At 35.8% G+C, this 20,831-nt stretch overlaps 2 protein-coding genes across 6 annotated transcripts in view; one reads left to right on the top strand and one right to left on the bottom strand.

Annotated features, from left to right (window-relative positions):
* Positions 1-12,474, bottom strand: part of tsc1b (TSC complex subunit 1b) — a 28,388-nt gene extending 15,914 nt beyond the window's left edge. For all 4 annotated transcript variants that reach the window (XM_067424616.1, XM_067424618.1, XM_067424617.1 and 1 more), the window contains exons 1-9: positions 12,353-12,474; positions 7,660-7,914; positions 7,437-7,540; positions 5,874-6,026; positions 5,623-5,767; positions 5,301-5,455; positions 3,815-3,888; positions 3,544-3,722; positions 2,113-2,231 (exon numbers count right to left, since the gene is read on the bottom strand). In XM_067424616.1, coding sequence (XP_067280717.1) covers positions 2,113-2,231; positions 3,544-3,722; positions 3,815-3,888; positions 5,301-5,455; positions 5,623-5,767; positions 5,874-6,026; positions 7,437-7,540; positions 7,660-7,768 — 1,038 coding nt within the window. In that variant the 5' untranslated portion in view covers positions 7,769-7,914; positions 12,353-12,474. The remainder of the gene's footprint in view (positions 1-2,112; positions 2,232-3,543; positions 3,723-3,814; positions 3,889-5,300; positions 5,456-5,622; positions 5,768-5,873; positions 6,027-7,436; positions 7,541-7,659; positions 7,915-12,352) is intronic.
* A 2,830-nt stretch (positions 12,475-15,304) lies between these two features.
* Positions 15,305-20,617, top strand: gfi1b (growth factor independent 1B transcription repressor). Of its 2 annotated transcripts, none has more exons than XM_067423354.1 (7): positions 15,305-15,447; positions 15,944-16,061; positions 17,158-17,343; positions 17,499-17,728; positions 18,612-18,749; positions 18,851-19,016; positions 19,539-20,617. In XM_067423354.1, the coding sequence occupies exons 2-7, from the start codon at positions 15,956-15,958 to the stop codon at positions 19,715-19,717; spliced, it is 1,005 nt and encodes a 334-aa protein (XP_067279455.1). In that variant the 5' UTR covers positions 15,305-15,447; positions 15,944-15,955; the 3' UTR covers positions 19,718-20,617. The 2 variants fall into 2 exon arrangements, with proteins under 2 accessions (XP_067279455.1, XP_067279454.1); XM_067423353.1 differs by having other exon boundaries at positions 17,496-17,728.
* The last annotated feature ends 214 nt before the right edge of the window (positions 20,618-20,831 follow it).

The following is a 20,831-nucleotide window of genomic DNA, read 5'->3' as shown; positions in this document are numbered from 1 at the left end:
CAGTTGGAGTGCAATGAATCTAAAATATATGAAAGTTTATTTTTTATCATTACATTACATTATGGAAGATAATGAACTTTATCACAATAAGCTAATTTTTTTAGAAGGACCTGTATATATAGGCCCATAACCAATATGTGCTTCCCATTATATATATATATATATATATATATATATATATATATATATATATATATATATATATATATATATATATATATATATATATATATATATATTTTTTTTTTTTTTTTCCAAGTCATGTGCTTCCCATAATATATTATATATATATATATATATATATATATATATATTTTTTTTTTTTTTTTTTTTTTTTTTTTTTAAGTTTTAGATCATCATCTAGCACTAATAGTGATCTGGGGCCGTATTCACAAAACATCTTAAGGCTAAAAGTAGCTCCTAACTTGCTGATTTAGGAGAAACTCTTAAAAATAGTGAGCATGTCAGTACTAATTTTAGGACTACTAAATTTTTACTCTAAGAGTATTTCATAAAGCATCTTAGCACTAAAACTAGCTCCTAAATCCATGAAACGCTAGTAGTAGTCAAGAGGACTCTTAAATCACTAAGACCAAATCACAAACAATCCTAATGGCTGTTGCTGCAATCTGTCCAAAGATACTAGCCCTATATACAACGTTGAGGCAATAGGGATAATTAATGTATCTTTAATAAAACAAAATAATTATGTCAGATTACCTGTGGTAGTTGTTTTTATGAGTTCACGCTTACAAATGATTGAATAAAATAAAACAATATAAGCATATTTGACGTGCTGTCTGAAGCGATCAAGGGCTCTGAACTCCCAAATTTTCCCAAGACCCAGAGTGAGTTCTGCCCCGTATCGCAGACTGAGAGTGGGGAACGGGGTGGCGGAGGGATACAGAAAACTAACAGGTGAGTTGGCTCTCAGGTGTGTATACATATCCCTCGCGCTGATTAGATAAGACAGTTTGAACGTGCTCCTCACAAACTTTGTTTATAAAACATCATTTTCGCTTGAATTCTGCAAACTCTCGAGATAAAGACATGTTAGAGTCTGACAACTAGGTGAGAATACTAGTTTAATTTGTGACACTTAGCCTACTTTTTAAAATGTTTATTTGAATATGGCAACACTTTTATTTTAAAATCTTTATTTAAATATGCCAACATTCTTACTTTAAACATTGTAGTTGAATATAGCAACACGAAACCTCGTTCAACAAAATATTTCTATATTTAAATCACTGACAGAGAACCCTCCCCTATCAGCCAATCACTGTGATCATAGTTAGCAACCGTGATGACATCATCCATAGCAACGAGGTCAACCCCGCCCTTACTCTTAGCTTAAGACTTCTCTGTTCCTTAATAAAAGTTGCTCTCAGCAGCTTTGTGAATAGATTTTAAGAGAAAACTCTTATCTAAGAACTTTTACTGCCATTTAGGAGAACTCTTAGTGGTAAGATAAAATGTTTTGTGAATATGGCCCCAGATTGTCAGTGTTAAAATAGCCATTATCTACCAAATTACAGCAAAACTGTGATCACATAGCCTAATCTTGAATTGAAATTTGAATCCTCAGACCAAAAAAACATTAACATATAAACAAATGTTAATGGCACTGAGCCTCATTAGAACACAACACAATGCAGTTTGTTTTCAATCAGCAGAGGGTTCAGAATAAAGGTCCTGACAGTGGGAGTTGACAAGCCAGGAGAAAGCGCTATGGCGTCATTCACATTGTCAAGACAACCGTTTCTGCGTCAGCTAAGAGATTGCATGTTTCTCTCTTTTTAAAACCCTGCACACCCACCGGAATGACTCAACACCTCTCCCCTCCTTTCCTCTCAGCTCCTCAGCCTGCCTGGAGAACAAGGAGATGATTCATGGAGGGAGAAGGAGGGGGAGCTCTTGTGTGCAACGGGAAAGGAGGGGTTCAGGGATGGGTGATTTATGGACAACAGCTGACAAGCTGACAAACAACAAGAGGGAGGAGGGAAGCAGATGCCGATTCCTGCACTGGATCAGTTTATATGCAGAGCACAGATTCACAGGATTCAAACAGGTAGTTTGACGCCAAACTCACACCATTGGCTGTGCTCTTACCTGCCGACGGGTTCCAGTGGGGCTGCGATAGGAGGGCTGATTCCCTGAGAAAGAGGACAGGGCCAAGGGAGGGACAACAGGCTGACGAGGGGTGGATAAATGAGCTGAGGAAGAACTTCCTGCAAAGGGACAGAAAAAATAAGTCCACAAAAAACATCCTGCCACTGCTAGAAAAGCAGAGTTTGTCTGAAAATAGACTGTAACTGAATTAAAATGCTTGTTATGTTGTCTAACTTAATTTCCTATTACATTTATGCATTACCAATGCTTTTATTCCGTCATGTATCTAAGATATACTTTTTTATCACTTCCCACACATTTCTCATGTCCTTGCATCTATTTATATAGTCACTACACCATCCCTAGAATGAAGGGAAAAAAATTGAATGGGTCATATGATGCTTTTTAATGTTTTCCTTTTCCTTTATTGTGTATTGTATCTGTTTGTGTATGTTTATGATCTGCAAAGCTACAAAGCTTATAGACTCCCACAAAGGGATTATTAAGTCCAGATGTTATTTCCGCAAATACCTACGTCACAGTGTGATATATTAGCATAAAGCCCACCCAATGGCAAAACCCCCAATGGCAAACCCCCCTTTTTTGGCATTCTGAAAATGGATGGAATTAGGAATCAGTGATTTAGATTAATTTATAACGTTGTTCCTGAACAGTAAAACTAAAAAGTTAGCATGTGTGTACAGCATATTTTACATTTCCTACTATGAAATAGCCAGTTAAATAAAGGCTTTTTTCTTTGTTCACTTCAGGTCACTTCAGCTTGATTATCCACATTTTCAGAAACCCACTCAGGCTAGCGCTTACACAGAAATACTGACAACATTAAGAACTGTGTACAGTTGCTTTAGAGGCAGAAATTCACAATTATGGTAAGGGGAGTTACATTTCTGACACACGCTTGAGGTTTTTGGCCAATCACAATGGACTGGGTCAGCTGACCAATCAGAGCACTCTGGCTTGTTTTCAGAAAGGGGGGGCTTTGTATCACTTTGTATAAATCATATTTTATTAGACATAATAATAAACTTGAACTTCTACAACTTTTCTTTCGTTTCACTTTCTTCACTGCAGCAATAATCTGCCAAGTGTCTTCTTTAAGTCTGTCCTCCAAATTATTCCAGATTTATAAGTTTAAGGTCTATGCTCAAACAGGTGCTAAATGGATTATACCCATTCCACCATGAATATAATTTAGCACCATAAAACCCCCCCAAAACAGTATCAAAATAAAATATAGTATATTCATTTAATTTTAATATAAAATAAAAATATAATCCTGCCATTTTTGACCAACATTCAAGCAACACCAGAGGGATAATGAACTTTTAAAATAGCATAATATGACCCCTTTGAGGGCTAGACTCCATTATGCAAAGTTTGTGTAAGTAATTCAGGCAGGATTAGGGTTACCGTAGCTACTGTGGAAGTCGCCGTAAGGGCTGGCAGTGCAATCAGCCGGACGTTGTTGTAGATGAGCACAGAAATGCTCAGGCATGCTGGCATAGCCCTCTTCGCAGTACGCCTCCTTCGGGTCCAGAGAGACTTTGGCACACTCTATAACAATATCATGGATCTCAAATCTCTTCCACCTGTACGAATAAAATAAAGCAAATGAAGGATGAAGTGACAGTTACATTTATGATTTATGCAATTAAATAAGTCCCATTCTTTATTGCCTTACCGGCTGGGGTCTAGTTCATGGTCCTTGGTTCCGGTCACTAATTCGGGATGTATTCTGACATGTTCAAGCATGGGCTGAAATACAACATTAATACAAGATAAATATGATTAGTTATATTTGACTGAAATTAAACAATCGCCAATTAGCCATTACCATTTCTGCAGAAATCAATTTTGGGTACTTTTTTGTACATTTACTGGTTACTGATAGACTGGATGCCAGCCGAACGTAGCCTCGCCCACAAATGTTTTAGGTCAGGCAGTTCGGTCTGGCCTCGATCCATAGAGGAGTAATTTCTCCAGAAAAAAAATGGTGTTTGGGGGGTAAAATGTGTTATTTTGGCAAGGTTGCCTGCTAAAATTCGCACTCATGGGTCTATATATCACATAATAGTCGCTTCAAACCGCGGACATAGAAAACAACCCACAGAAAAAAACGCGGACTTGGCAACACAGTGCAGTTGAGCTCTGTTGACATTTGATAATGCTCCGTTAATAATGCTTTGTTGCTCTGATTGGTTGTAGGTCTATCCAATTGAGGTCTAAACACGCCCCATAATCACAGTCCAATGGAGCAGTTTCAGACTCATATTCTGACTAGAACTGAGTATGACCACGTCAGGCTAGGTTACTGATGAAGTAATATTACAATTCTAACAAACAGTAAAGTTTTTTTTAATTTTTTAAATAACCCTTTTATTCAGCAAGAATGCATTAAATTAATCAAAAATCACAGTAAAGGCATTTATAATATTACAAAAGCTTTATAATTTAAATAAATACTGTTCTTCTGAACTTTATATTCCTCAAATAAACCTGAAAAAAACTAGTTTCCGCAAAATACATAGCAGCACAACTGTTAATTGTGATAATAATAAATGTTAACAAAACCACATAAACATATTAGTGTCACTGTAATATTTTGCAATATTACCTTTTTACAGTATTTTGAATAAATGCAGTGCTGGTAAGCATAAGAGACTTCTTTCAAAACCACTTAAAAAAATCCCCAAACTTTTGAATGATATTATATACCAGTAATTATTTGTTATTGCTAATACCTGATTTTTAAATGCTACAAATGAATGTAGGCATCACAGTGTTATAGTATACAGGACAAAACATGGATATTCATTTTGAGATTTGCTAAAGATTACTTTGAAAATGTATATGTATAATATATATATATATATATATATATATATATATATATATATATATATATATATATATATATATATATATATATATATATATATATATATATATATATAAAAAATCCCGAAACCAATATTACTCTTGCAGCCTATTCCCTACTACTAGGCACATGTCCATTTTACTTTTATTGAAAGAAGGAAAAAAAGAAGTAATATGGGCATAAAAAAGTAATAAAGTAAATATGTTTTTTACTCATTTTTAAATGAATTTCATTACATCTCACGTATTTAGTAAACCTCTTGGGAAAGCAAATGTATGAGTCAGCTCACCTTGACCACCTCCTCAAAAGTGTCCATGTTTTCCTTCATGCTATAATGGGAGCGCAGGTAAGACACAAAATTGCAGGGGTACATCCCATACAGCCGGTGGAAGAGCGAGTAGACGCTTGCGTGCAAGTGGATGAGATAAACCTCCGGTACGTGTCCTTTCAACAGAGATAATACAGCTAGTTAACCATCATTTTGTTTGGTACTTTAAAAGAGGCCTCATAATATTTCTTGGATTTCTGTGACTAAAATGATCCAGAGGCTTCGATGAATAATAAAACAAACCTCAAGAGTCATACATTATTTGAGTGTTAGAAACTCTTACCTGGGTTTCTCAGGTTCCAGGAAGCCAGGCGGCCAAAGATATCAAAAAACTCATAGAGATGCTGCTTGCCAGCTTGAGGAATCATGGGTAATAGTGTGATGAGCACCAGGACTCCAGTTATTAGAACCACAACATCTGTGTCTGTCTGTAACACACAAATGATTGTATATACTGTATGTTACAAAACAACCAGGCACTTGATTCCAAGACCAAGAGGCCCATCTAAAAGATCTTTAACATTAGGAGCTTACCTTGAGGCATTTGAGGAGAGATAGCAGCAGCGGATAGCGAGCGATCTTGTGGATCCAAGATGGCTGCTTACGGACAACGTGCCCCAGTAGAGTGAGAGTGGGCAGGCGACAGGGGGCTTTAGCCATGCATTCATTCATTTTATCAAAAAGGTGCTGAGAAACAGACAATAAAGCCAAGTCACATTACAGGCCAGACAGATCTTAATGTTGTTCTCCGCCCTAGACATTTATTACTGTTATTAAATATTAATGTAATAAAATAAATTAAAAGATGCTGGCAAGATAAAAAGCTCCTTTTATTTTGTTCATATTTCACAGGTGTTTATTTACCTTAAGAATATGGGCTGGCTGTAAATTATATACACCTACTGTATGTACTCATTGATATAGCTAAATTATGAAATAAAAATAGGTCTATTTGGGAACAATTAATCATTCTAGAATGATTGGGTGATTTTTCTAGGGTAGGTTAAAAGCTAAAAAATTAACTTTTACTTTGAAGAATTGAGTCTTGACTGATGGCTGAATTTTTTGGGAAAAGATTGAAAATAGGGGTGTTCTCAAACCTCTTTTCAGTGAGGTTAAATTAAAATACATATTAACTGTGCTCAAGCTACTTGTCAATTTTAATGCATGTCCATCAATAAATATTTGCATGAAAATAACTTTCTATATATAGTAATGCCATCCAAGCTGCTCTGGGACTTGTCAGTAACTATAATGTTTTCTATAAGGCCAGTCAAAATATAGTTTTTTTTAACTTTCTATAGCATATTTTCGGTTTTAAAAAAGATCTGAGGCTGGTACCATGATGGTAGTCGAACAAACTCAGGGTTACACAATTAGTTGACAAAACAAACCAATCCAATCACCAACTTTCAGCTCAGGCTTTGATCCTGAGATCATAGAGCACGTGCACATGAAAGTGTGACATATATAGCGAACAGCCAATCACATGCCTTTGAAGAAACTACGACTGCGAGAGAATCAGATTCATTTCTCTCTTCTGCTAAAGATGAAAGAATATGGAGTATGTAAATGCATTTATACAGCAAGAAAAATATATCTTGCTATATCAGTTAGTTGAACATTAGAGCTGAAACCTAAAATAACATGTGGAACACTCTACTGTCTTGTGAACTTAACGGACACGCGCAGGCGGCAGCAAGACTGTTAGTGCATATGAAGTGTGCCATTTGGGACAGGGCCATAGTCTTACCCAAAGATTTCTCTTAGGCCACGATCCCACTGTTATTAATAATAATAACTATTATGATTTGTATTGTGAAGATATTAAAATAAGAAATATGTTGTAATAATAATAATAATAATAATAGTTTTTAATAAAAAATAATACTTTTTTAATATAGTACGGCTGTTATATTATAATGCAAAAATGTATGACAAAATGTCTACACTTTCAAAGTTTGAACAATCAACATTTTATTTTAGCAGAAAAGCCCAGGGAACATGGTTTTAAATTGAGTGTTAAAATGTCTGCTGTGTAACAGGTTCAAGACAGTTTTAGCAACAAAAATGAAAAATCAGTGAGCAATTATTCACCTTATCGTGTGGCTCCCTCACTGAGGACAGGATGTGCACTGCCTGGGCGGAGTTGGTCTCCAGGAAATAATCCACCAAGCCGTTCAGCAGCACAGACCCTCGGTCTGCAAAACATGAATCCACGCTCACTTTCAGTCATGCAATAAAACAGCAGGAATTTGAATATAAATCACATAGCAAATATCATGAAGTTTGAAAATTCAGCATTTAAACTTGGCTGGACCTGTGCTGAGGTGTTCATTGATGAGGCCCTTGATCTCATCCAGCTGGCGGAGGTCAGAGGTCTCCAGCAGGGGAAGCAGGTCCCCTACACTGAGCTGTTCCCTGGACATGATGGTGTGGAGGGTTCGGAGGCGGGTGTCTCTGAAACAGTCAAGGGAGAGGGGAAGGACTTTCAGACGTCGCTCTCACAGCTTCCCGTGTCCTGTCCAGCCTGGAAGGGTTCCAGGGCCGCCGTCAATACAGTCTCCAGGCACCACTGCAAAATACATTTGAGGGCTAACATCACTTTACTGTCTAGAAGTGCCTGTCTTGATGGCATATTCATGAGAACATTTTGCATTTTTTAAAATCCTTATCAGTTCATAAACAGCTTTTATTCAAACCAAGCTAGTCTAGTCTAGTTTTGGATTGTGAAACATTATGATGTAAGGACGTCTTAGCAGACCATCAACGTCTACTTCTACATCATTGCCGCTTTATCCCCATCGATTCACAGGTCACATAGTAGTAAATATGAGAGAGATGCAAATCAAAGACTTTAGTATGAATGGGAGAAAGTGCAACATGTAATATGGTGCAATAAGTCCTGCCTTCAAAGCGGAGTTGTCAAAAGTACTGACTTCAGTACCAAGTCAGCACAGAAATTTAAAATAATGTGACGATACCAGCATTTTGAACTAGCGATGTTGAATGGATTCTTAAACACCTCGGCCATTGTATTCACGTGCTCAATATAGAGCCCTGGAAAAAATTAAGAGACCACTTTTCAATTTTTCCAGAGCTGTACATGTCTGTGATTGGCTACAATGATCGACGCTCTCTTCACAGAGTGCTTCAATGATGCTCGCTCTTCACCGAACGCTTACACAGATATACACAGGAGTGTTTGAAAGAAAAGAAAGTCTATCAGCAGAGCCCTAATATATCCACTGATAGACAGATCCACTGATAGACTCCTGCTTTCAAATGCTGTACATGATGGCCAATCAGACATATATGTTGAGTATGTGAACACGATGGCCAATCAGAGATATATATGTTGAGTATGAGATCACAATGGCCAATCAGAGACATATGTTGAGTATGTGAACACGATGGCCAATCAGAGACATATGAGTTGAGTATGTGAACACGATGGCCAATCAGAGACATATAGGTTGAGTATATGAACACAATGGCCAATCAGAGACATATAGGTTGAGCATGTGAACACAATGGCCAATCAGAGACATATAGGTTGAGCATGTGAACACAATGGCCAATCAGAGGTGTTTAACAGCCGTTCAACAGCACTAAAAATGCTAGAGGGAAATGCTGGTAGTGTCACATTTTTTAATTTTCGGTCCCCACTTGGTACCGAAGGGGAAAAAAAACTGTGCTTACCAACATTTTTGAAAGAGAGGGTCAAAACCATTATAGAACATAGCTATTTACTTCTAGGTTAGGGTGTTTTTTGAAGTATAAAATCTTGATAACATTATAAATAGACCTTACAGGACACAAGTCTTTTTTTTCTTTTCCATAAAAATGCAGTTCATGACCCCTTTAAGTAAACTTTCCAATCGAGTGAGAAAAACACTGCAGAATGCACAAAAGTTCGCACAGAATTAGGATGTACCATTATAAAGAGTACTTCATATCATTAACATCAACTGTGATCGTGTGGTTGGACGTTTCAGGAAAGTAAACAACTTGTGCAACAGATTCTGAAGCATACAAGATTCACATGTTGTGACCTGTTTTTCACAGACACGACAAAAGTCAGCAGTTGTCACACCAGCCTAACAACATCAGGTCAACACTTAGCTGAAGTCAAAGAAAATTCATGAGGCATGCCTCAATTTCCTGATTAGAATAGACTACACACATCACTAAAACACTGTATCATGTTACATACTAGTGCACATGTAACATACTAATTTGAAGTTGAGCATTAAAGTGTAACTATGAATGGAGTGATAAAGCAGCTTTTTTAGAGGCTTTTGCTCATACTATTAGAACAGTGGCTCAAAATGTTACATCTCTTACAAACATTTTCACAGGCCCTGCATCTGACACAAATATCATAAAACAGTTTCGAAAGCGAAACATTTACACATCATCAGTACATGAAAGGAAAGAGAATAAGTATGCATAAATAATGATGTATGCATGTATGGATGGATGAAAAGATTTTAAAATGCAATTTATTCCTGTGATAAAAAGCAGAATTTTCAGCATTCAGTCTTTAGTGTCACGTGATCCTTCAGAAATCATTGTAATGATTTGATGCTCAAGATTTTTTTTAAATTATTATTAACAATGTGGAAAACAGATGCTTAATATTTTCAATATTAAAAGTTCAAAAGCACAGCATTTTGTAACATTATGACTTTACAGTCATGTATTAATTGCTAAAAAATCTTACAGTCTGTCTAATGGACTAATGCTTGGAATGGTAAATCAGCACAATTTACAAGAACTGTGTATAATACATAACAGAAAAATGAATGATTGTTTGTATGATTGTAAATGATTATAAAAATGTTGTAATTGGCAATGTTTAAAAAAAATGCAATGACAATGCAACACTAGTAAAAGTTCCAGTTCTAGTAACAGATGCCTCGAGACACACTCTCACACTAGCCCTGAGGCTTAAAGGAACACTCCATCGTTTTTAGAAATAGGGCTTATTCAACTACTTTGCTACATATAGATATGTGGGCAAATGTGTTTTATTTTAGTTTGGCAGGGTCGTCGCTAGCTTAGCATAATGAATGAAATCCTATGTGGCTAGCTAGCATGTCCTGAGTAAAAGTGATCCAGAAAAAAACCCCACCTAAGATACCACGCAACACTTTGCCATCGGTCAACAGCCAGAGGACGTGAGGCGTGATATCTCTGCGCCCAAATATCAGTGCTTCGCCTGTGCTTCCCCATAATATAGTCCCAAATCAATATCTGTCTAGGAAATCGCCTAGTCTTAATCTAAATCGCTATTTGTACTCGTTGTGAATACGCAGGCCACAATAAGTAATTAGGTGTTTTTTTTAATCACTTTTAATCGGGACATGCTAGCTGGCAAAATAGGGTTCCATTCATTATGCTAAGCTAAACTAGCGGCGACCCTGCCAAACTAAAACAATACATGCACTAAGACAGAATGCATTTGCCCAAATATCTAAATGTAGAAAAAAAAGAAGTTGAAAAAATTATTGAAAAGGCCCTATTAAAGGAGTGTTCCTTTAAAAGGCAGACTATCAGGACATCTTCCCCATATAGCTATTTTTATTTGCATTTGACAATGAAAAGGCTACCACATTCCCAAAGCAATAACGTTCTGCAGATTTGGGTCTTAACCTACATCTTAACCAGCTTAATCCTGAGAATAATGTGAGTCACCAAGACCTCAAGTTGATAGTCAAGTATGCAACATAATCAACTGCAAAGACGACACTTTCTCCTTGCTGGAGACCATTGCAGTTATTCACCAAAAACTCAGCGGTAATAAAACACAAAGCACTGCTCTAAGCATAACTTTGAGCCAGATGAAAACTATCTGGGGAAGGGTGATGCAAGCTGACCCCTCAATAGAAATATAAAGAAGTTCATTGATTAAGTTCATGACCGTATCCTACAAAATGAGCATGCATCACACTAAGGAGGAAAAAAAAAAACATAATAAGATGAAGTTCTGGACGACCTCATCGCGAACTGTGGCTGTGCCTGCCAACTGGAAAACAGGGTTGTTAACAGCACAAAGAAGCTTTATATGCCACGTTTAGAGCCACATAAACAAATTCCTTAAAGAGGTTGTATATAAACTGTCATGGAGACTTCTTGCTCTTCGAAGCCTAACTGAGTTTTGGGTCTCAAATCTCTCTTGAAGTTTGTCATTTACACATCCTAATATAGGTAAAGATTTGTTTTCCCCTAAACAAAAGAATATATATATATATATATAAATATATATATATATATATATATATATATATATATATATATATATATATATATATATATATATATATATATATATGAAATCAAAATAAATATTAATTAAAACAAATATAAAAATAAATGACTTAATATACAAAGAAGACATGTTTCAAATTATTGCGATATGCATTGATCATAAAATAAAAAGCCAATCGCTTGAAACTGCATTACATGACTCGCCTGCAAAAGGATTTCTGTTTGGTTTAAAAGCACACGCGCACCAAATCCCACAACATATGTCTAGATTTTAACCTATGCACGGAGCAAAATAACAGTGCAAACATGTGCATATAGATGTTGTGGTTTAGGCTGCACGCACTGACAGCAGCTGTGTTGAAATGACCACTGGCGTAAACAGCGCACGAGAACAATGGCCAGAATCTGCGGGACTGTCTCCAAAAAATGCGCCAGCAAAATGTAACATACACCCATGCATGACAACTTCCCCCTTACACTCGTGCATATGCACGAGGAGATTTGTTGAGATTAATTTCGGAACTGTTACAATCAATGAGGACTATTATTTCACTGACACTGACAGTCCCAAGCAAGAGAGCCTTATTATCGACAAGCTTAGTGCAGACCAGAAATAACGCCTGAAAGACTCTATAATGCACGTAACATACGGAGGAGAACGCAAATCTAACATTTAGACTGTCACTACGTATGATGTAAAAATACAACCATAAAAATCTTCGTTTAATAAACCTGTTTACCTGTTAGAGCAACTGCACTCCACAGGGCGCCGCCATCTTGAACACCTCACAACCCCTCCCTGCGCTGTCAGCATCCGCAACTGTGCAGGAGAAATAATCCCTGAGCGCGCAAAAACACGCCTGTATCTGGATGCAGAACGTTGATATATGACGTGAATATTAAGAGGAATGACCAGCGGTCATACTTCATAAATACGGTGAATTGTGGTGAGAGTAAGATTCCTGTATGAAAGTTTTAGAGAATCCTGCAGCTAGGCCCTGAGTTGTTTTTCTGAAGGGTGGAGGGATGCTGCGCTCTGTAATGCGGTTTTCGCGTGACTCAGGTGGCGAGTGGGGACGCTGAATCGACAAGCTATTTACATTTAAAATATTTTTTTTTCTTAAGATACATACATAGGCCTACATTTGAGCAAAGAAAAAGAAAGTAAACTATTTTAAAATCTAAATATAGGCTAATAAATTATTTACGTTTAAAATTAAGTAACCTTACCAGCTTTTCATAAACATAGCCTAGATATAAATAAATAGGCCTACATTAATACGGGGGAGGAAAATAAAATAGAGACTACCTTAAAATTCAAGCAAGCCTATAAAAACAATTTACGTTTAAGCACTTTATATAGGCCTTAACATAGTCCATACATATATCCCTACATAAATAAATAGGTAATACGCTAGCTTAAAATCCAAATAAAATAAAATAAAAATTCCCAATAGCTAAATAAATAAATAAATTATTAATCGAATGAATGAATGAATGAATGAATGAATGAATGAATGAATGAATGAATGAATGAATGAATGGTGAAAGAACGTAACTAGCTTAAAAATCGAAAGGCTAACAAACAATTTAGGCCTACATTTATGGTTAGCTATACATAATTATTATTATTTTTTAACTAGCTTAAAATCCTACATTTAAACGATGATGACATATCATGTGTTCACCCTTCCTGCTATTCGAAACCTGTTGTAGGCCCATGTAAACCCTTTTTTTCCACGAAACTCAAAAAAAGATAAATCTCATGAAGATATAATCACAGGGTGAGATCACTGGTAAAATCAATAACTTCACAGCCTTATCCACTCACTACCATTATAGACTTTTTATAAATCATTATAGACCATTATAAATCATTATTTATCTCATCTAACAGTCATGGCTAATTTTGTACGCCCATATGCTTATCAAAAAGAGCATGAATATAAGTAGTGAACAATAACATAAGGAGGTGGCCTATTATAGCTACAAGTAACGGTATGTTCTGGATAAGAGTGTTTTAGTGGAGATGTCCCTCTAGTGGTTAACCATGGTCATCTACTTCTATTTAATTACATTAAAGACGTATTCCCTCAAAATAGTAGCCTACAAATTGCTCTAACGTCTGAATCATCTGCAGTTGATAGCGTTGTCCTTTTTGTTAATATCCTAGCCTACTAATATGGCTAAAATGCAGTTTACTGTTTACATGTCTCCTTTTGAGTTGCGTACAGTGTTATTTTAGTTTTAAATTTTAATTTAATTATTATTATTATTATTATTAATGTCTATAGGCCGTCACAGTTTAATTGTTTAAAGTTATTTTAATGTAGGGCCTATCAAGTTAAAATAAGTGAAAATTGTTGCAAATATAAGCTAGCTTAAATAATAACTTTATTTCAGTTAATGTTTATTTGATTTCAAATCGTGTTTTTATGGTTTTAGTTACCTATAATAACATCCCTGTTTGTATTTCAACCTTGAATTTACTAGTTATGATCTTTAAATAAATCCACAATACAAAATTAAAAACGTAATTAGCAGAGGATGGTTTCGATCCATCGACCTCTGGGTTATGGGCCCAGCACGCTTCCGCTGCGCCACTCTGCTAGATGGCAACGGAAGGTAAAATCATGACTGTTAGTTATGACGATTCTTTTATTAGTGCTTATAATAGCCATAAACTATAATGAAATCCTTGTGATAATAGAATTTGGGATTCTGAGTGAACTATGAAATAGTTAGCGTGAAAAAAGTTATTTTTTAATTTAACAAAAAGCATATTTGAGTTCTCAGCAAAACGTCTATTTTTACACAAGGTAAATAAAAGCTAAATAAAAAGAAAAAATGCTACACTCTCTTAAGCGCCTCAATACATTTTTTGTTATATATATTTTTTTACAGTTATTTGAAAAGTTCACTACCAAATCCACTAGAGGGCGTAAATACATCAATCGATCCCATAATGCGCGCGCTCAAGGCAATAATAAAAGTGATCCCGGTAAATCTTTAAATGAACATTATCAAATGGGCAAAACGCACCAGGATTATAGACACTCGATAAATAAACACTTAAGTGTCTTCCAGCGCTTAGTTTTACAAACAATGCATTATTAGCCTATAGTTCTGCTTTTAATAATCAAAGATAAAACGCCCGAGGTTGCAACCAAAACACAACTGTGCAAATAAAAGTAAGCAAACATTCTGAGGTAACTTACCAATATTACAGGTTTGGTGTGTATTTTTTGAGGGGTACGTTCAAGCAAAGTTTGTTGCTGGTTTAATGGTTTAATGGTCTTATGTTTAAGCCCGCTAGCTGTTTTACAGGCGGTAAGTCAACAGATGCCCAATAACAATGATGATAAATGACTAAATTGGCAGCAGATAATTTGAGACAATGAAATATTATGAATCTTTAACGCATTGCTCTGTTAACCAATTCACACTTTGAATGTAGAGAAATAAACATATAAACAAATATTGTGACTAACGTTTTAAAATGATAACTAATATTTGTTAAAATATCTTAAATATGCTAGTTTAAAACTATTATGCCAAATAGTGTCTACCAGGATGTGTTTGCGTTTAGTAGTCAAATGTCGCACCTGCTCCGCCTGTAATTGGTTGAAAGCTCAGTCAGATTCCACCGCAGAATTATCGGATTGAAAATCAGGGAGGGGAGTTGAAAAAAACTCAACGCAACCAACTCACAGCGATGCAGTGCTTAAGTTTCTAAACATCACAACGGATTTCCCAGCACTTTTCACGAAGTTTGTGACTCAAACAATCAAAGGACGTTTAAACATTTATTTTATCAGGATCTGCACCATTTCAGGTAAGATAGCTAACGTTACTTTCATATAATAGCTAGCCTACATATATTTCAAGTTTTAAAAATAATTCAAGACCTTTATTATTATTATTGAAATATATTTATAACTATTTATATTCTTAATTATTATTCAACAATAATTTTGTGTTTTATATAGGCCTAACATATGTTATAAAATGTTCTCATAGCCTACCAGAGAAAAGTTCGACTTAAAGTTCAACTTTCAAAGCATCAGCATCAAATATTGCAGCCTATAATAACTGTGTAAATGCTTCACTTTGTGAGGGTTTTTTTGGACAGAATCTTACAAGAGCTTTGAGCAGGATTTTCTTTTTTTTCTTTTTCTTTTTTTATAGAAATTAGATTTTATTGTCACTGTTACAAGATGGATCATTTTATAGTTTTGTAATAATTATATGACATGTGAAAGTTTACACGTAGCCTAGATCATACAAATATGAAAATGGAAGTATCACAGTAAACTAATCTCCTTTTACAGAATCACGGAATCATGCCACGATCATTTTTGGTGAAAAGTAAAAAGTCCTACAATGTGCACCGACCCAGCGACGCCGAGCAAAGTGAACAGAAACTTCCGAACCCAGCACCCAAAACAAGTAAATTGCATTATTATATTTCAGTAATACTGAATTAAAAAATTATCAGTAGGTTTTATTTCATTATTTAGAAGAAAAAACATACGTTTTAAATAGTTTATTAAAAAAATTCTATGTTGTTGATCTTTGTGGGTTTTATATTCATCCTACATAATTACAAATCTCGAATTCTCTTATTTGGAGGAAATAAATGTTTAGTGAGCGGATGTGCTGTGCACCTGTCAGATTGATGTTTGCTGATGCTCCAGCCTCAGGCTGACTGTTATTTGATTCTAGGGCTGTGTCTCAAAACCTTGACAGCCTTGAAACCTTTACTCAAGACAGCATTTTGGTTATCATATGTGCTCTTGCTATGGCTCTGTCTTCCCTGGAAGTTAAACTGCCTAGCGGTTAGGGTGGATGTTTCGAATATGCAAACTAGGCCTATTCAAACAAGAGAGGAATACTGTCACTGGATTATAACTGTTCTTTATAGGGTTTATTTGGAGAAAACATAATTAGTGTAATTAAGTGTTAGGAACAATCTCAGATCTGTCAGTCCCATGCTATAGGTTTTCATGCACACACACACCTCCATTTAATTGCACAAATAACCATATGTAAAGCGGAGATGCATGAGTGAAATATTTATATAGCTGGATGGATAATATTTGTATAGATCAGCGAGTATTAAATATATATGAATGCTTTTGCATAATAATTGCATTGAATTAATATATATGAGACATAGCTTATCTGAAGAAAAACAAACTAACATCATACATCCCTGCAATCATTATTGCAAAAGTAAAGTTGTTCTCTCTCTCTCTCTCTCTCTCTCTCTCTCTCTCTCTCTCTCTCTCTCTCTCTCTCTCTCTCTCTCTCTCTCTCTCTCTCTCTCTATATATATATATAAAATTATAGATAGATAGTATCAGTATTAGATGCAACTTGCTTAATATTTTGTTTTCCAATACATTGACATTCAAACATTTGTAAGTCACTTTTTATGGAAAAAATATATAATGTTATTCAAATTTACTTAATTTTGATTGCTGTTATGTTACAACCTGTAAGCTTGCAACCACATGATTTTACAATCTTTGTGATTTCTTAGTCCCAGCACTGGTCCCTTTGGAGCCAAAGGAACGTAATTCCCCAGAGCGGCTCCAGGTAGATTCAGTCACTCGACCTTCCCACAGAGACCCGTACGACTTCATCAAGTGTGAGCGAGAGCTTGACTGCCCGGTACCATCTCTACCTGAGCTGCCCGTCTCAACCAGACGACCGTTTTACTTATCTGGTGAGTGTGTGTGCGGCACACTGGCATAATTACCTACTTGTGTAAGTCATCTTTAAAAAAAAAAAACACATTGTTAAGTATCATGTGACATCTCTAGGGCAGATTTAGACACAATAACAATCATAATCTTAATGATTTCACTCTACCTCCAGCAGAGCCGCAGCTGGCAGAGTTCCCTTCCTACTACAAGAGCTCTTATGCCTGGGATCATGTTCCCACAACATATGACTTCAGGCAGATGGGCTTCTCTCCATCGCTCCTGCAGCACGCCAGCAGCCTGTACGGAGCTCATCTGAAGCAGAGCTCAGAGGCTCAACAACCACTGGATTGCAGTACACACTACTCGCCTACATCTGATACTTACCACTGCATCACCTGTGATAAGGCAAGATATTTATTTATAGTTTGTTTGTTATGTATATTTTTATTTTAATATGTTTTTTATTATTCTTTAAAAAATATATTGTACAAATTTAAATTTTCAATTTATTTTAATTTGTATAGTTTTAATTTCTAAGTAAACTATAACACACGCATCATTTATATCTAAAATAAATATAAAATTATTATATATGAATGTGTGTGTGTGTGTGTAGTACCGGTCAACATTTTGGAAACATTACTGTTTTTCATGTTTTTGAAAGAAGTCTCTTATGCTCTGCATTTATTTGATCAAAAATACAGAAAAAAACATAATATTGTGAAATATTATTACAATTTAAAATAATTATTTTCTATTTGAATATTCTTTCAAATATAATTTATTTATGTAATACAAAGCTAAATTTTTATCAGCCTGTTATTCCAAGCTTCAGTGTCACATGATCATTCAGAATATGCTGTTAATAATATGCTGATTTATTATCATTGTTGGGAAATGTTGCTGTGCTGCTTAATATTTTTTGGGGACATGTTATACCTTTTTTAGGATTCATTAATGAACAAAAAGTAAAACTAAAGACAATATAGATATTTATGTTTTTTTTTTTTTTTTTTTTTTATCAATTTAACACATCCTTGATTTCTGAAGGGTCATGTGACACTGAAGACTGGAGTAATGATGCTGAAAATTCAGCTTTGCATCACTGAAATAAATCAAATTGTAAAGATCAAAAACTATTATTTTGAATTGTAATAATATGTCACAATATTAGTTTTCCTCTGTATTTTTAATCAAATAAATGCAGGCTTGATGAGCATAAGAGCTTATTTCAAAAACATTAAACAAATATCTCAATTTCATTTGTGGTTTCTGTCCTCTTCCCCAGGTGTTTTCCACCCCTCATGGACTGGAGGTTCACGTCAGACGTTCTCACAGCGGCACACGTCCCTTTGGTTGCAGCATCTGCAGAAAGAGCTTTGGCCACGCGGTTAGCTTAGAGCAACACATGAACGTCCACTCTCAGGTAAGAACTAACCATGCTAATCCAGATAGTCCCATTGGATATCAGCTGGCATTTGGATAATGGCTAGGAAAGAATTCATTTTGTTGATGTTGTGATTAAAGGAAAGAAGTTTTGCATGCAAGATGTGCGGAAAGACCTTCAAACGCTCCTCAACGCTGTCCACTCACCTGCTGATCCACTCGGACACGCGACCGTACCCCTGCCAGTACTGCGGAAAGAGATTCCACCAGAAATCCGATATGAAGAAACACACCTACATCCACACAGGTGAGACAGGTGTGACTGTGAGTTTGTAATGTCGTGGTTGACGAGAGATCTGTGATAAAAGGCAAATGTGGTTTAATGCCCCCTAAATAACAGTTTCCAAAAAAACTCTTCCCATATTATTTGGAAATACATGTTATCTCTACACTTGTTCCCTGTAAATGATTAAAACTGAATATGCTGAACGGACACATTCACATCAGATGCTGAAGTTGGCTTGCTTTCTAGGGTGTGTTTCCAAGAGCGGCACAGCTATAGATAAATCAAGAAACGGAGATTAAACAAATAGCGTCTTGATTTGCATAGCTGGTCTTCCTGCTTTCCTGATGCCTCTCGGGAAAGTTACCTTTGCGTGTGGCAGACAGCCACTCCCGTGTTGGAAAACAGGACAAATCTGAGTGGCACGCAAATCTATGCTTCATGCTTTTTTTAAAAAGCAAAGATTTTCTAGTGTTTTACTCCAATTTAATTGGCCTTCAAATGACTTTTTAGAAAAATAAAAAATTGGTTATGTTTGTTTTGCAGGTGAGAAACCTCACAAATGCCAGGTGTGTGGCAAAGCCTTCAGCCAGAGCTCCAACCTCATCACACACAGTCGCAAACACACCGGATTCAAGCCGTTCGGCTGCGAGATCTGTTCCAAAGGCTTCCAGAGGAAGGTAGATCTTCGCAGACACCACGAGAGCCAGCACACCCTTAAATAACGGAGGTTGTACATGGCGTGGCGGACAGCGGGGACCAAATGAAGACCACCAATGGCTGTTGCTGGGGGAAAAAAGACTGTTAAAGGGATAAGTTCACTCGAAAAGTAAAAATGGTGTCATTTATAAATATAAAAAGTATAAATATTACAAAAATTACTTCTACTAAAATTAAAGGGATAATTCACCTAAAACAAAAGTTTTGTCATCACTTGCTCACCGTCAAGTTGTTCCAAAGTTGTTCTTTTGAAGAATTTTGCTAACCAAACAGTTGACGTTAGCCAACTGACTTCCATTGTAGGAAAAAAATACTACTTCAAAATAAGACTTCAACTGTCTGGTTAACAACATTCTTTAAAATATCTTAATTTGTGTTCAACAGAAGAAAGAACATCTTGAGGGTGAGCAAGTTAAAATGAAAATATTCATAAATACTAATAATAACACTGAACACTATAAACCTAAGACATTTTTTCTTCTGTGAAACACAAAAGAAGATATTTAAAAGAATGTTTTTTTCTCATACAATGAAAGTCAATGGGGTCCAAAATAACAGAGACGTTGTCACAATATTACAGAAGAAAGTCACGCAAACATTTCATTGAGAGCTTTCAATTGATTTCAAAATGACTTTCTTTTTTTTAAATCCAATAATCCATCGAAATAATGTAATTGTAATCTGACAAGCAGAAAATGGATCAAATGTCCATTTGAACTATTAAATGATATCCACAGGCCAGGTACTGCCATCATGAAGGAGTCCAAACATATGTCTTTCATTTTCTTTTAGTATAAAAATTAGTAAGATTGTATGTTAGTGTTTAGATTGAACTTTTTTTTGTTGTGTTATTTATAAATTCTTGTCACAAAAAAACTGTGCTGAATAAATACTATTGTTTGAAATCAGCTGTAAAGCGCGTGATCAATAAGTCATAACAGTGGATTTTTAAATCTAGCAGAGAGGTGAAGAGAAGGGGGAGGGGTACACGTACTGTAAATGTGTAAGAAATCAGTCCAGTGAAAAATGAGAAGAGTCAGCAAACAAGGCTTTGCAGTGTTTGTCTTCTTGTGTCTCCGCCCTGTCGAGGATCCGGATACACAGTTCCGTTGGCCCTGC

This window comes from Pseudorasbora parva, chromosome 18, assembly GCF_024679245.1.
Source record: "Pseudorasbora parva isolate DD20220531a chromosome 18, ASM2467924v1, whole genome shotgun sequence".
NCBI classification, from domain to species: Eukaryota; Metazoa; Chordata; class Actinopteri; order Cypriniformes; family Gobionidae; genus Pseudorasbora; species Pseudorasbora parva.
Note: the sequence above shows the minus strand (reverse complement) of the source record. Positions and strands in the feature narration are given on the sequence as shown.